A 17,455-nucleotide genomic window follows, 5' to 3' on the forward strand; every position below is an offset into this window, starting at 1 on the left:
GAAAGAGAAAAATTTTTTCTATTTAAGGAAAAAACCCTGCAGAATAACCCTGGAGTTAGTAACCCAGTCTCCTATACTTTCTTCATATTCTCTTGATAGCAAATGGTGATGCCATTTTTCAGGTTGAGAAATCAAAAAAATGTTAATTAAAAAAATTTTTTTTATTAAAGCAAAAATATAGGACTATGGCCCATTGTCAACAACAGAATTTTTAATTAAAATATGGGTTCCATTTAATCCTCAGATAACGAGAAAACTTAAACATCCTGTTTTATTAATCATTCCAATTAATTGAGGCCCTTCCCCATTAACAATGGTGTGTGTTGGTCAGATTAGATCTTCTCCAGGAAATGTTTGTGTCCCTCACAAGGAATGGAGGAATACTTTGGGAAATATCTGTTGCTGAGCTATGCACACTGATGACACTGCCAGTTAACTGAGTGACAGCTGAGTGATCAAGTGCACAGGCTCTGGAGACAGACTGCAGGGTTTGAATCCATTCACTATCTGTGTGACCTTCGGTAAATTTTTCTGAGCATCTATTTTTTCATTTGAAATATCGGAGTGATTATAGTACCTGTCTCACTTATGATGGTTACTCTGAGGATTCAATGAGTTAATGAACATAAACCACTAGGAGCAGTGCTTGGCACAATAAATATTCTCTATTATTGCTTGTTCATGCCCTCAACAAATAGTTTTTGAGCATGTACTGTGTTCCAGATACTGTGCAGAAGATATAAAAATAAATAAAACACTTTCTAATTGTGAGATGAAGAGGCAGACAAACAGACTACAGTTTAAACTCAACATGGAAATGTCTATGCGAGCCCCTCAAGGGGAACTTACCCAGTCTAAGGGAGTCAGACAAGTTTACTAATCAATCAGTCGTAGTCCTTTCCTCACAATGCATTCCCAATACTGAAGCTCAGCATGGCGGGCGATTGGGTGGAAACCTGAGTTTTGGTTGTGGCAGTGCAGCTAAATCGTTGTATGACCCAAAGCCAGTCACCCAACTCCTTTGGCCTTAGCTGCTTTTCTTATTTGTAAAATTACAGTGTTGAACAAGTTGTGTGCTGGAGGTCCCTGGAACCAGCCTAATGATGGCTTAGCGTATGCATCTCTTCCCAACTCGTGTTCAGTGACCTCATCTTGGTTGCTTGAAATCGGCCTTGGTGGGAGTATTTACCCCATAGAAGTTGGCAAACACTAAAAATCAGGGCTTATTTCCCCCCTGGAGGGATGGTTATTAAATACGTACAAGCATACCCCTGGGTTGAACCAATGAACGCTGAAGTATTTTCCAACTCCAATAATTTTCAAGAGATTGTTTTTCTACGTTTTACTCCAATGCCATTGAACTGGCATATATTGCTTTCTCTTCTCTATATCATCTGCCAGATCAGGCTGTGTGAGCAATTTTAATATTTATATTGGGAGTGACTCCAGAACTACTTTCATCTTTTATATATTTTTGCCTTGATACATTTATTCCTGTGATGTGCTTGGATCAGGCTTTCAATATAAAATGTCTTTTTACTGTTTGTTTTTTCTTTCTTTCTTTCTGAAACAGTGCTGGCCATTTAACCAACTTTGAGTTCCTTACTAAAAGGAACACGTAAAGATGATTCAGACAGACTGACTAATTCATTCTCTTAAAATGTCATGCACATAGCAGGTGAAACTGAATCACTCATAAAACATTTCTGTATTTCTTTTCAGTTGATAGTTAAGATAAGCTCACTGGCAAAATATTTCCTGGGAGTGATTATCTCAGTGGCACCTTGGTCATTAAACTATTGGTATTTAGGGGTATTTCCTTTAAAGAGGGCTGCTCTATTAGCTACAGACACCAGCTTAACCTAATGGTAAGACCACATACTCTGTCTGCCATCTATCTACCTCTAGTTTTCTCATTTAACTAGCTTACACTGGGCTTTTCATACCCTAGAAATCTAGAAATACAGTTAATTCTCTAAGAGTTATTGAGTAACTACCTATGCCCATCACCACTACTACTGTCACCATCATTGCCCTCATCAACAAAAACCTGTCTCAAAGCATATACCTGTGTTGTAAGCAAGTACTGATGGCTCATGAAAAAACACAACAGGTGTCATGGAATAGGTTTTTAAAAGAGAGGGACTTTCAAAACTTTGACATGGGTAACTCTGCTTTCCTTAGGAACTGGTTTTTCTTAGAAATCATAATATTTTATAACTATATATAGAGATAGTACTTTATAGTTTACAAGATGCTACCAACTACATCATCTCTTCTAATCTGAACGTTTTCTTAGAAGGTAAGCATTACTCCCATGTTTTCAGGGTATACTGTTTCAGGGGAAACTCCCATGTTTTCATGACAAAACTGAGATTCAAAGAGGATAAAATATTATCTAAAATATGATAAACATGCAAGCTAGTTCTTATAAGTGTATTTCTAATTTTTTAAAATATGATGCTTATTTGAGCTGTTTCAAATTATTTGCATTTCCCGGAAAAGATTTTTGTTCTAAAGGCACAATATTTTGAAAACTTTTCTGCATTTACCTCCCCAGCCCCTGCTCTACTACTGGCAAATCTTTTGAAAACTCTCCCCTATATAATGGGGCTGTCAACCACCTGGCTTATCTCTTCCCCACAAGGTGAGCTTGCAAACCAGGCTGGCCTTTTAGTGAATTCTATTCCTTTGACCCAGAGCTTGGACAGGGGTAAGCATGTGACTAAAGCAAGGCCAACCAGGGTCTTTTGGGGTTTAATATAGATACTGGGAGGGGACCTCTCTCCCTCAAAAATCACTAGCACTAAGGATGATATTAACTTGTACTGTCTGATGACCATCTTTGTCACTGTGTGGAGAAAGCCTGCCTGAGCGTGAAAGTGATCCAAGAGGCAGGGGATCCTGGACATGAAGAAAGGCAGGCCACTAATGCTATTGTGTAAGCATCTGCATCCACCATGTCTTCAGCTAATGAGAACCAGTAAATTTTTCCTTTCCTCCTTTCTTTCTCTTTCTTTTTTCCATCAGCAGTTTCATTGTGAATTTTTAAAAGATTTTAATTAATTAATTTTTAAAATTAGTTAATTTATTTTTGGCTGCTTTGGGTCTTCATTGCTGCACGCGGGCTTTCTCTAGTTGCGGCGAGCGGGGGGGCTACTCTTCGTTGTGGTGCACGGGCCTCTCATTGCGGTGGCTTCTCTTTGTTGTGGAGCACGGGCTCTAGGACTGAGGGCTTCAGTAGTTGCACCATGTGGGCTCAGTAGTTGTGGCTCACGGGGTCTAGAGCACAGGCTCAGTAGTTGTGGTGCACGAGCTTAGCTGCTCCACAGCATGTGGGATCTTCCTGGGCCAGGGCTCAAACCTGTGTCCCCTGCATTGGCAGGTGGATTCTTAACCACTGCTCCACTAGGGAAGCCCCTCATTGTGATTCTTTTATCCCTTGTGCCTGAAAGTCCTGACTAAACAACGTCCACTTGAAGATTCTACAAACTTGTGAATTCAAACACAAAATCAAGTGCATAAAAGCAACTTTTTGGGGCTTCCCAGGTGGCGCAGTGGTTGGGAGTCCACCTGCTGATGCAGGGGACACGGGTTCGGGCCCCGGTCCGGGAAGATCCCACATGCCGCAGAGCAGCTGGGCCCTTGAGCCATGGCCGCAGAGCCTGCGCATCCAGAGCCTGTGCTCCGCGACGGGAGAGGCCACAGCAGTGAAAGGCCCACATACCGCAAAAAAAAAAAGCAACATTATGTAAAATATTCAAGTAATTGGCAAAGACAGTTTCTTTATTTACTTGAATAATTTCTTTAAATATTTCACTTTGCATTTGGAGATATATCTACTAGTTAAAATTTCTGAGGTGCTACACTAGCTTTTTTCTGCTCTATAGTTTCAAATTCTTCTACAATATTTACTTAACATAATCTCAAGATAGAAATAATGTATCTAAGTGAAGAGTCAAAATATAAAAACTAGAAAACATTTCAATCCTGCTTATAAGTGTATAAAAGGGATTTATGATGATGGAAAATGGCCGAGGCCCCGTATTAAGGAAACTGCAGTCATAAAAACAGTCACGGCTAAATTCTCCAGGAGGACTTGCCAGAGTGAAATCCTAAGGAAAATTCTTAGCCCTTTCTACATTTATATTATTTCCATTAATTTGAAAAGTAGGCCCATAAAAACAAAGCTAAGGAAAGAAGATCCCAATAGGAGATTCCTGATGACATTTAAAATACTGTACTTATAAACACTCACTGCTTATGAAGAGTCATATTATATCACATAATATTAATCAAATATTTGTGAGCTCCCATTGCATACCATACCCTTGTCTAAATACTGAGAGTTTCTACCCTCAAAAAGTATACAGTCTGTGGATTTAAAGATAGCAAGATAAATGCTAAAAATCTAAATATGTAACCTAAATTGAAAAGGGACAGATCTACTGGGCTGTCGAGAAAGCAAATTTTAAAACATGCCTTGTTCAACATTTGATTCCTAGGCCTAAAGCTTTAACACTTAGTGTTATTATCATCAAAAAACCTAAGCTGGGCTTCCCTGGTGGTGCAGTGGTTGAGAGTCAGCCTGCCAATGCAGGGGACACGGGTTCGTGTCCCGGTCCAGGAAGATCCCACATGCTGTGGAGTGGCTGGGCCCGTAAGCCATGCTCGTCCGGAGGCTGTGCTACGCAACAGGAGAGGCCACAACAGTGAGAGGCCCACGTACCGCAAAAAACACAAAAAACAAAAAAAAAACCTAAGCTGACTTTAGAAAGATAAAACAATACATGTCAAAAATCCCTTCTAATGTAGACAGACACTACCTTGACAATGATTTCTAACAGTAAGTCAAAAGGACAGAAGAAGTCTTCAGGGTTTTTCAGCCCACACAACTGTTCATTTATATGACCACATTTAAATGATTCAAAATACCCATGAGTTAATCTTATGCCTAATATTTACAGACTAGTTTGCTTAACAACATTGTTCCCAATAACTCATAAGCCTTCTGGAGAACAGGTCGGTGTAGTGGAGAGAGTATGGGCCTTGGTGTCATCACACTCTGCTGTGATGTGAAACTGGGCTTTACCATTTACATACCTTCTGACTCTGTGTCAGTTTCTTCATCTAAAACGGGGATAATAATGGTACACATCTGTGGGTTGGCCAGGAGGGTTAGAGATGAATTATGAGACACTGGCATTCAATTATGCAGCATACACTGGCATCCAATAAATGTAGCTATTATGCTTACCCTCCTAAGTTGTGTCTTAGCCAGTTTCTGCGTACCTTCATCAAAAATGAGGAACTTGGCACAGTCCACTATGTGAGCCCACTCCAAATACTTGCTGTTTCATCACCTTGGCCCTCTCATCTACAGTTTAAATAGTGTTATTTCTTATTTTCCCACCCTTTGGCCATCTTGTGGTTTTCCTCTAAAGCTGTTTCAAGTTCCTGAACTCCTTCTTAAATTATCCTCCAAGAGATATGGGGATATATGTGTATGTATAGCTGATTCACTTTGTTATAAAGCAGAAACTAATACACCATTGTAAAGCAATTATACTCCAATAAAGATGTTAAAAAAATAAATAAAATAAAAAAAAATTGTCCTCCAAGACATGGTAAGGGCCTTTCACACTAACGAAGAACAACAGATAAGGAATCATTACTTTACCTCTTTAAAGAAAAGCAAACCCATGCTCCCACTGAGGTTTAGGAAATGAATATACAGGGTGCTCAGTTAAATTTGAATTTCAGATAAACAATGAGTAATTTTTTTAGTATAAATATGTCCCATGAATGTACATTATATGACATTATGAGTTGTAAGCAAATGGAGAAAAATAAGGGAATAATCACCCTTTTTACTAACAGAACTTAGATTGAAAATATTTTGGCCAAACCTATTTATCTGTTGGAGTAGAACTGTATTTTTAAGGTTTTTGTAGCACACGTATGTTGCAAAACTGCATATGTTTTTCTTGTTGTTGTTGCTGTTTTGATGCTGTGTGTCTAAAACATGCTGTTTTCAAAGTGATTATCAGGGTAACCTGTTCCTAACAGGTGGTTTTAAATATCATGTGAAGGTACAACTATGTAAAAGGAAGATTTTTTTTCTACTAAAAAATCAAGGAAAAGATTTGTGTGCTTGTAGAGAAAAGTTATAGTGTATACGGCAACCTGTCACTGACATTAATTTCTGAAACAGAAAAAGTACTCCTATATTAATATGTATACTTTATTTATAATAAAAAGCTTATTAAAATTCATATATAGGTCACTATAGGAGAAAACAAGTTAAACATGGTACAAAGATAATTTTCATGTGTTATAAATATTGTTTTAGCAGCTCCTCTAAACAATTACTCTTGATTATTATACAAATGTTGCTTCTTTGATAGATAACTAAATAGTGTTCTTATTCAGATTCTTATCTAATATTGTATCCCTTCTTCTAATAAACATTTTAAAAGTTGAAAATGACTGAATCATAGCACAAGAAAAAGCCAACATGCATTTTCTAGTTGCCAAACATGATCAAGATAATTGTCCAACTCTGATATGGTAACAGTAAAGATAAAAACAACAGAATTCCATTATATTCTCAAGATTATCCCTCACACAGTCATAATCTGTTAGTAAATATCTTTGTCCTTTTAAGAATGGCTGAAAGTATTCAACTTCTGGGAAATAAGAATAAATGGACATTTGTTTTATCATTGTGCATATTGTAAGAAGTCCTGTTCAGAAAACACATTGAACTGTCAGTCTTGATTGATGGACAGGCTTTTGTCCCATTAATAAGCCGTAGGTCAGATAAGAATGTTTCACTGCCCTTGAAAATGTGAAGATTGAACTTTCAATGTTAAGAAAGTGCTAAGATTCCTGAAATCCTATAAAACTATTTAAAAATATTTTTCAGCCTAATGGGTAGATGTAATTTTATAATTCACATCGTGTAGAAGTGCTACCAGATTTTGTTCAATTAATCCAGGAACCCTGAATAACATGAATCCACAAATCACATTTGAGAAACATTTTTCTAACTACACAAATTAAAATAAAAATGAAAAAAAGCTTAGCAACCTCTTCCAGTTGCATTCAAATACAGGGTTTGAACATGATAAACCTGACTGAATGGTCAGAATGTGAACCACAAAAGGGAGACACAGAGAGGAAGCCGGTACATCACTCATTAATAAATCCGACATTTCCCTCCCTCAGTGTTTGAAAATGTCCTCGGCATAAGGCATGGTGAATTCCAAATGGGAAGAACTGTGCTCAGGATTGAGTTTATAGAACTGATCGATCTCCTCTGGTGTTACCCAAAGCAGAAATCAAATGTCTGCAAAGGAATGCTGGTGGTTAGTGGACTCCATTCGTGTCATGGCCGCTGTCACGTAAAGAGAAATCTGCATCCAGGGAAAGAGAGAAAAAGAGGAGACACATGAGGATGCCAAAGGGCAGGCTGTGACCCTGAAATATGGAGTGGTCAAGCAAGGGGGGCATTTTCCTCTAACACTATTTGCACCTAGCTCTTAGGGTGTGGCTGAATTTTATTTTGCTCACATCTGAGAACTTATCTTGGAAATCAAAGTTAACTAGTAGACTCTCTGGCACTGAAGTGAACTAGGGACCCTTTTCAAGGTGAATTTTGTCAGTATATGATGTTTTCTTTTCAAGCAAAGTAGAAAAAAAAACTTTTAGAAATCATGAAAATAGTATGAATGGAAGAAATAACAAAACTGGCCATATTTTGTATAGATGCGGATTCCTTGGGTGAACAAAATGCAATTCTAACAGTGTTGAGAGAAAAATTAAAAGCACATAAATATCACGACGTTGAGATCAATATGTAATCAGAGAATAAAAGAACCAAATAAAACTTTCTACAAAAATCTTAAATACTTTAAAATGAATAAAGAACGCCAAGCAAAGCTATCCTCACAAAAACAGAACAGTACAGAAAAACAAGTACAGAATCCAATATCTAAAACTCTGGATCCTTGAAAAATCGATAAACTAAAAGGTTAGGACAACTTAAAAACAACTGTGCTCAGGATTGCATTTATATAATGGATCAATTCAAGGAAAAATAATCCAGGGTGTGTGTGTGTGTGTGTGTGTGTGTGTGTGTGTGTGTGTGTTTGAGAGGGAGAGAGTTGTCAATTAAGTCTTTGAGTGTCATATGATTTCACCTCTCATCCTAACTCTAGCTATTAATTCCACATTCCTAATAGAATGAGAATAACTAAATTATCCCAAGAATGTTATATTTTTAAAACAGATGGAAATTAAATTGAGTAGAAAGCTCAAGAGAAATTTTTTTCTAGTAAGATTTAATGTCAAGTTTCATATACCAAAAGGTCAGGATAAGGTTTGTTCAAGCTTTTGAACTCCTTAGCAACTCACATGCTCAAATCGGAAAGAGAAAAAGAAAGAGAGAAAAGAGGGCAAGGCATTAAAAAACATTTTAACCATATAGGTGCTGCCCACTGGTTGGCAGTCCCAGCCTCCTGGCACACTGCCCTCTAGTTGTGAACTCCAGATGGGTGCACATCTCTGGAGGAATACAGGGAAGGAGAGCTAACTACAGCAGACAGAGGCAGGGACAAGTAGTATCCTAGAGTGAAGATATTACTTGCAGGATAAGCTGGAGTTGCTCAGGCACAGTGGAGACGGGACAGACACTCTGGACTGAGAGACCATACATGCAGGCACCTTGGGGAGAATGTGCAGGGCTGGTCAGGAAGCTGTAACTGGCACAGAGGCTATGTGGGCTGGGCTGGGTGTGGATGAAGCCGGAAGGTTAGGCTGGGGCATATCACAGAAAGTCTTATGCATCCTATTGAGGGGCCTGTACTCCTTCAGTAGTGGAGAGTCCCTGGGAGGTTTTAATCAGGACACGGAAACCAGAATACTTATAACTATATATTAGACAACTTTGGTGACAGTGTGGTGAGTGGACTGGAGGGGAAAGGAGCTACAGGCCAGAAGACATAATGGAAGGTCACTGAATCTTCCAGGCACTAGAGGATGAAGACTTACAATAGAGTGAAGACTCCCAGATCTGCATCCTCATCTCTTTAGCTCCAGAGAGTCCAGAAATCCATCTCTCAAGCATCAATTTTGTATGTTCAACAGCTATTCAAGACTAAATTTGACAAATACTTATTGAGGAGCTAATATGTACAAGGTGCTTGGGGGTACATCAGTAAACAAAACAAACATTCCCGCTGTTGTGGAACTTACTCTGTAGCAGGTGCTCCAGACAACAAATACATAAAACAATTAAGTCAATCCTGTAGTATATTAGAAGTTGATAAGTAAATGTTGGAAAAAATGCAGGGCTCCATGTGAAAAGTATTTATTCTATTCGTTAACTGTCCTCAACAAATAAAGAAGTTTCAGAATGTGAAAAAAAAGTTGATGAGTGTTACAGGCAAAAAAAAAAAAAGTAGCATTGGGGGATCAAGAGTGCCTGGAGGGGAGGTGGTGGAAGAGGTCCGTAACTTTGAAAAACTGGGAAGGGGGAGGAGCTTCAAGATGGTGGAAGAGTAAGACATGGAGATCACCTTCCCACAAATACATCAGAAATACATCTACACGTGGAACAACTCCTACAGAACACCTACTGAATGCTAGCAGAAGACCTCAGACCTCCCAAAAGGCAAAAAACTCCCCACGTACCTGGGTAGGGCAAAAGAAAAAAGAATAAACAGAGACAAAAGAATAGGGATGGGACCTGAAACTCTGGGAGGGAGCTGTGAAGGAGGAAAAGTTTCCACACACTAGAAGCCCCTTCGTGGGTGGAGACTGCGGGTGGCGGAGGGGGGGAAGCTTCGGAGCCGCGGAGGAGAGCGCAGCAACAGGGGTGCAGAGGGCAAAGCGGAGAGATTCCCGCACAGAGGATCGGTGCCGACCGGCACTCACCAGCCCGAGAGGCTTGTCTGCTCACCCGCCGGGGCGGGCGGGGGCTGGGAGCTGAGGCTCAGGCTTCGGAGGTCAGATCTCAGGGAGAGGACTGGGGTTGGCTGCATGAACACAGCCTGAAGGGGGCTAGTGCGCCACGGCTAGCCGGGCGGGAGTCCGGGATAAAGTCTGGACCTGCCGAAGAGGCAAGAGACTTTTTCTGGATTCTTTGTTTCCTGATGCACGAGGAGAGGGGATTAAGAGCACTTCGTTAAGGAGCTCCAGAGAACGGCGCAAGCCACGGCTATCAGCGCGGACCCCAGAGAAGGGCATGAGACACTAAGGCTGCTGCCGCCGCCACCAAGAAACCTGTGTGCGAGCACAGGTCACTAACCACACCTCCCCTCCCGGGAGCCTGTGCAGCCCGCCAATGCCAGGGTCCCGTGATCCAGGGACAACTTCCCCGGGAGAATGCACGGCGCACCTCAGGCTGGGGCAATGTCACGCCTGCCTCTGCCGCCGCAGGCTCGCCCCGCATCCGTACCCCTCCCTCCCCCCGGCTTGAATGAGCTAGAGACCCAGAATCAGCTGCTCCTTTAACCCCGTCCTGTCTGAGGGAAGAACAGACACCTTCAGGTGACCTACATGCAGAGCGCGGGTCCAAATCCAAAGCTGAACCCCAGGAGCTGTGCGAACAAAGAAGAGAAAGGGAAATTTCTCCCAGTAGCCTCAGGAGCAGCGGATTAAATCTCCACAAACAAGTTGACATACCCTGCATCTGTGGAATACCTGAATAGACAACAAGTCATCCCAAATTGAGGTGGTGGACTTTGGGAGCAATGATATATATATATATATTTTTCCCTTTTCCTCTTTTTGTGAGTATGTGTATGCTTCTGTGTGTGATTTTGTCTGTATACCTTTGCTTTTAACGTTTGTCTTAGGGTTCTGTCTGTCCGCTTTTTTTTTTTTTAGTATAGTTTTTAGCACTTGTTATCATTGGTGGATTTCTTTGTTGGTTTGGTTGCTCTCCTCTTTCTTTTTTTTCATTACTTAAAACATTTTTTTAATAATTACTTTTTATATTAATAACGTTATTTTGTTTTACTTTATATTCTACTTTGTTTCTTTCTTTTTCTTCCTCCCTTTTATTCTGAGCCATGTGGATGACAGGCTCTTGGCGCTCCAGCCAGGCATCAGGGCTGTGCCTCTGAGGTGGGAGAGCCAAGTTCAGGACACTGGTCCACAAGAGACCTCCCAGCTCCAATTAATATCAAACAGCAAAAGCTCTCCCACAGATCTCCATCTCAACACCAAGACCCAGCTTCACTCAACGACCAGCAAGCTACAGTGCTGGACACCCTATGCCAAACAACTAGCAAGACAAGAACACAACCCCATCCACTAGCAGAGTGGCGGCATAAAATCATAAGGCCACAGACACCCCAAAACACACCAGCAGATGTGGACCTGCCCACCAGAAAGATAAGATCCAGCCTCAACCATCAGAACACAGGCACTAGTCCCCTCCACCAGGAAGCCTACACAACCCACTGAACCAAGCTTAGCCACTGGGGACAGACACCAAAAACAACGCGAACTACGAACCTGCAGCCTGTGAAAAGGAGACCCCAAACACAGTAAGTTAAGCAAAATGAGAAGACAGAGAAACACACAGCAGATGAAGGAGCAAGATAAAAACCCACCAGACCTAACAAATGAAGAGGAACTAGGCAGTCTACCTGTAAAAGAATTCAGAATAATGATAGTAAAGATGATCCAAAATCTTGGAAATAGAATGGAGAAAATACAAGAAACGTTTAACAAGGACCAAGAAGAACTAAATAGCAAACAAACAGTGATGAACAACACAACAAATGAAATTAAAAATTCTCTAGAAGCAATCAATAGCAGAATAACTGAGGCAGAAGAATGGATAAGTGATCTGGAAGATAAAATGGAAATAACTACTGCAGAGCAGAATAAAGAAAAAAGAATGAAAAGAATTGAGGACAGTCTCAGAGACCTCTGGGACAACGTTAAACACACCAACATTTGATTATAGGGGTCCCAGAAGAAAAAGAGAAAAAGAAAGGGACTGAGAAAATGTTTGAAGAGATTATAGTTGAAAACATCCCTAATATGGGAAAGGAAATAGTTAATCAAGTCCAGGAAGCACAGAGAGTCCCATACAGGATACATCCAAGGAGAAACATGCCAAGACACACATTAATCAAACTATCAAAAATTAAATACAAAGAAAAAATATTAAAAGCAGCAAGGCAAAAACAAATAACACACAAGGGAATCCCCATAAGGTGAACAGCTGATCTTTCAGCAGAAATTCTGCAAGCCAGAAGGGAGTGGCAGGACATATTTAAAATGATGAAGGAGAAAAACCTACAACAAAGATTACTCTACACAGAAAGGATCTCATTCAGATTTGATGGAGAAATTAAAACCTTTACAGACAAGCAAAAGCTAAGAGAATTCAGCACCACCAAACCAGCTTTACAACAAATGCTAAAGGAACCTCTCTAGGCAGAAAACACAAGAGAAGGAAAAGACCTACAATAACAAACCCAAAACAATTAATAAAATGGTAATAAGAATATATATATCGATAATTACCTTAAATATAAATGGATTAAATGCTCCAACCAAAAGACATAGACTGGCTGAATGGATACATAAACAAGACCTGTATATATGCTGTCTACAAGAGACCCACTTCAGACCTACGGACACATACAGACTGAAAGTGAAGGGATGGAAAAAGATATTCCGTGCAAGTGGAAATCAAAAGAAAGCTGGAGTAGCAATTCTCATATTAGGCAAAACAGACTTTAAAATAAAGACTATTACAAGAGACAAAGATGGACACTACATAATGATCAAGGGATCAATCCAAAAAGAAGATATAACAATTGTAAATATTTATGCAGCCAACATAGGAGCACCACAATACACAAGGCAAATACTAACAGCCATAAAAGGGGAAATCGACAGTAACACAAGTATAGTAGGGGACTTTAACACCCTACTTTCACCAATGGACAGATTATCCAAAATGAAAACGAATAAGGAAACACAAGCTTTAAATGATACATTAAACAAGATGGACTTAATTGATATTTATAGCACATTCCATCGTAAAACAAAAGAATACACATCCTTCTCAAGTGCTCATGGAACATTCTCCAGGATAGATCATATCTTGGGTCACAAATCAAGCCCTGGTAAATTTAAGAAAATTGAAATCATATCAAGTATCTTTTCCAACCACAACGCTATGAGACTACATATCAATTACAGGAAAAAATCTGTAAAAAATACAAACACATGGAGGCTAAACAATACACTACTTAATAACCAAGAGATAACTGAAGAAATCAAAAAATATCTAGAAAAAATGACAAGGAAAACACGACGACCCAAAACCTATGGGATGCAGCAAAAGCAGTTCTAAGAGGGAAGTTTATAGCAATACAATCCTACCTTAAGAAACAAGAAACATCTGAAATAAACAACCTAACCTTACACCTAAAGCAATTATAGAAAGAAGAACAAAAAAACCCCAAAGTTAACAGAAGGAAAGAAATCATAAAGATCAGATCAGAAATAAATGAAAAAGAAATGAAGAAAACAATAGCAAAGATCAATAAAACTAAAAGCTGATTCTTTGAGAAGATAAACAAAATTGATAAACCATTAGCCAGACTCATCAGGAAAAAAAGGGAGAAGACTCAAATCAACAGAATTAGAAATGAAAAAGGATAAGTAACAACTGACACTGCAGAAATACAAAGGATCATGAGAGATTACTACAAGCAACTCTATGCCAATAAAATCGACAACCTGGAAGAAATGGACAAATTCTTAGAAATGCACAACCATCTGAGACTGAACCATGAAGAAATAGAAAATATGAACAGACCAATCAAAAGCACTGAAATTGAAACTGTGATTAAAAATCTTCCAACAAACAAAAGCCCAGGACCAGATGGCTTCACAGACAAATCCTATCAAACATTTAGAGAAGAGCTAACACCTATCTTCTCAAACTCTTCCAAGATATAGCAGAGGGAGAAACACTCCCAAACTCATTCTATGAGGCCACCATCACCCTGATACCAAAACCAGACAAAGATGTCACAAAGAAAGAAAACTACAGGCCAGTATCACTGATGAACATAGATGCAAAAATCCTCAACAAAATACTAGCAAACAGAATCCAACAGCACATTAAAAGGATCATACACCATGATCAAGTGGGGTTTATTCCAGGAATGCAAGGATTCTTCAATGTAGGCAAATCAATCAATGTGCTACACCACATTAACAAATTGAAGGAGAAAAACTATATAATCATCTCAATAGATGCAGAGAAAGCTTTGGACAAAATTCAACACCCATTTATGATAAAAACCCTGCAGAAAGTAGGCATAGAGGGAACTTTCCTCAACATAATAAAGGCCATATATGGCAAACCCACAGACAACATTGTCCTCAATGGTGAAAAACTGAAACCATTTCCACTAAGATCAGGAACAAGACAAGGTTGCCCACTCTCTCCACTATTATTCACCATAATTTTGGAAGTTTTAGCCACAGCACCAGAGAAGAAAAAGAAATAAAAGGAATCCAAATTGGAAAAAAAGAAGTAAACCTGCCACTGTTTGCTGATGACATGATACTATACATAGAGAATCCCAAAGATGCTACCAGAAAACTACTATAGCTAATCAATGCATTTGGTAAAGTAGCAGGATACAAAATTAATGCACAGAAATCTCTTGCATTCCTATACACTAATGATGAAAAATCTGAAAGTGAAATTAAGAAAACACTCCCATTTACCACTGCAACAAAAAAATAAAATATCTAGGAATAAACATACCTAAGGAGACAAGAGACCTGTATGCTGAAAATTATAAGACACTGATGAAAGAAATTAAAGATGATACAAATAGATAGAGAGATATTCCATGTTCTTGGATTGGAAGAATCAACATTGTGAAAATGACTATACTACCCAAAGCAATCTATAGATTCAATGCAATCCCTATCAAACTACCAGTGGCATTTTTCACAGAGTTAGAACAACAAATTTCACAATTTGTATGGAAACACAAAAGACTCCAAATAGCCAAAGCAATCTTGAGAAAGAAAAACGGAGCTGGAGGAAACAGGCTCCCTGATTTCAGACTATACTACAAAGCTACAGTAATAAGAGAGTATGGTACTGGCACAAAAACAGAAATATAGATCAATGGATCAGTATAAAAAGCCTAGAGATAATCTCATGCACATATGGTCACCTCATCTTTGACAAAGGAAGCAAGAATATGCAGTGGAGAAAAGACAGCCCCTTCAATAAGTGGTGCTGGGAAAACTGGACAGCTACATGTAAAAGAATGAAATTAGAACACTCCCTAACAACATACACAAAAATAAACTCAAAATGGATTAGAGACCTAAATGTAATGCCAGACACTATCAAACTCTTAGAGGAAAACATAGGCAGAACACTGACATAAATCATAGCAAGATCCTTTTTGCTCCACCTCCTAGAGAAATGGAAATAAAAACAAGAGTAAACAAATGGGACCTAATGAAACATAAAAGCTTTTGCATAGCAAAGGAAACCATAAACAAGACGAAAAGACAATCCTCAGAATGGGAGAAAATATTTGCAAATGAAGCAACTGACAAAGGATTAATCTCCAAAATGTACAAGCAGCTCATGCAGCTCAATATCAAAACAACAAACAACCCAATCCAAAAATAGGCAGAAGACCTAAGTAGACATTTCTCCAAAGATATACAGATTGGCAACAAACACAGGAAAGAATGCTCAACATCATTAATCATTAGAGAAATGCAAATCAAAACTACAATTAGATATCATCTCACACCGGTCAGATTGGCCATCATCAAAAAATCTACAAACAATAAATGCTGGAGAGGGTGTGGAGAAAAAGGAACCCTCTTGCACTGTTGTTGGGAATGTAAATTGATACAGCCATATGGAGAACAGTATGGAGGTTCCTTAAAAAACTAAAAATAGAACTACCATATGACCAGCAATCCCACTACTGGGCATATACCTTGAGAAAACCATAATTCTAAAAGAGTCATGTACCAAAATGTTCATTGCAGCTCTATTTACAATAGCCAGGACATGGAAGCAACATAAGTGTCCATCAACAGAGGAGTGGATAAAGAAGATGTGGCAGATATATACAATGAAATATTACTCAGTCATAGAAAGAAACAAATTGAGTTATTTGTAGTGAGATGGGTGGACCTAGAGTCTGTCATACAGAGTGAAGTAGGTCAGAAAGAGAAAAACAAATACCGTATGCTAACACATATATATGGAATCTAAAAAAAAAGGTCATAAAGAACCTAGGGGCAAGACGGGCATAAAGACACAGACCTACTAGAGAATGGACTTGAGGATACAGGGAGGGGAAGGGTAAGCTGAGACAAGTGAGAGTGGCATGGACTTACATATACTACCAAATGTAAAATAGATAGCTAGTGGGAAGCAGCCGCATAGCACAGGGAGATCAGCTTGGTGCTTTGTCACCACCTAGAGGGGTGGGATATGAAGGGTGGGAGGGAGGGAGATGCAAGAGGGAACAGACATGGGGACATATGTATATGTAAAACTGATTAACTTTGTTATAAAGCAGAAACCAATACAACCTTGCAAAGCAATTATACTCCAATAAAGAAGTTAAAAAAAAAAAAAGAGAAACTGGGAAGTTGCCTTTTAAGTAAAGAGTTGGAGGAAGAGAGGACTTAGCCATCTAAATACAGCTCTGCCTGGTGTGTCTGAAGCACAGCAATGGGGCCAGTAAGCCTGGACCTCTGTGATTAGAAGATGAGATTAGAGAAGACAAAGAATCAGATCAGGCAGGGCCTTGTAGGCCACTGAGACCTTGGCCTTTATTGGAGTGAAACATGAAGCCACTGCAGAGTGTTGAGCAAGGGAATGATTATATTTGAATGGAATCACCTTGAGTGGGTGTGGGAGATTGCTGGTGGCAGGGGGGGTGGGATAGGGCTAAAATGGAGAAGTGAGGCTGTTTGGGAGTTGGGAGGCTGCTGTTAATAGTGTAGGTAAGTGATGGCAGTGGCCTAGGCCAAGAGGAAGGAATAAGTGGTGAGAGGTGGCTGAATTCTGGTTATATTTTGAATGCAGCTAAAAGGATTTGCAGATGGATTTGGAGATGAGGTGTGTGAGGAAAAAAAGGAGTCAAGAATATGCCAAGGATTTTGGCTATTGTAACAGGGAGAATGGTTCTGCCAGTTACAAAGGAGATGGAGGGTGGAGCAAGTTTGGCAGAGATGTGTGAAGATCAGTAGTTTTGTTCATGTTTGACATACTTTTTAGACATCTAAATGGAGATGTTTAGTTTGCAGTTGGATATTTGAGTCCTGGAGTTTAAATTAGGAAGTTGTCTGCATATCAATGGTATGAAAGCCATGAGACTGGATGAAACCACCAAGGAAAGGAGTGTAGGGA

At 39.4% G+C, this 17,455-nt stretch overlaps 1 protein-coding gene across 2 annotated transcripts in view; it reads right to left on the bottom strand.

Annotated features, from left to right (window-relative positions):
- Positions 1-17,455, bottom strand: part of MET (MET proto-oncogene, receptor tyrosine kinase) — a 135,567-nt gene that overhangs the window by 105,465 nt on the left and 12,647 nt on the right. The window contains exon 1 of one of the 2 annotated variants that reach the window (XM_007450781.1): positions 9,055-9,130. The exons of the other annotated variant lie outside the window; for it this stretch is intronic. Coding sequence (XP_007450843.1) covers positions 9,055-9,130 — 76 coding nt within the window. Of the gene's footprint in view, positions 1-9,054; positions 9,131-17,455 lie in introns of those variants that run through there. 2 annotated transcript variants of the gene reach the window in all.

The sequence above is a fragment of the Lipotes vexillifer genome, unplaced genomic scaffold (assembly GCF_000442215.2).
Source record: "Lipotes vexillifer unplaced genomic scaffold, Lipotes_vexillifer_v1.1 scaffold314, whole genome shotgun sequence".
Lineage (NCBI taxonomy): Eukaryota > Metazoa > Chordata > Mammalia > Artiodactyla > Lipotidae > Lipotes > Lipotes vexillifer.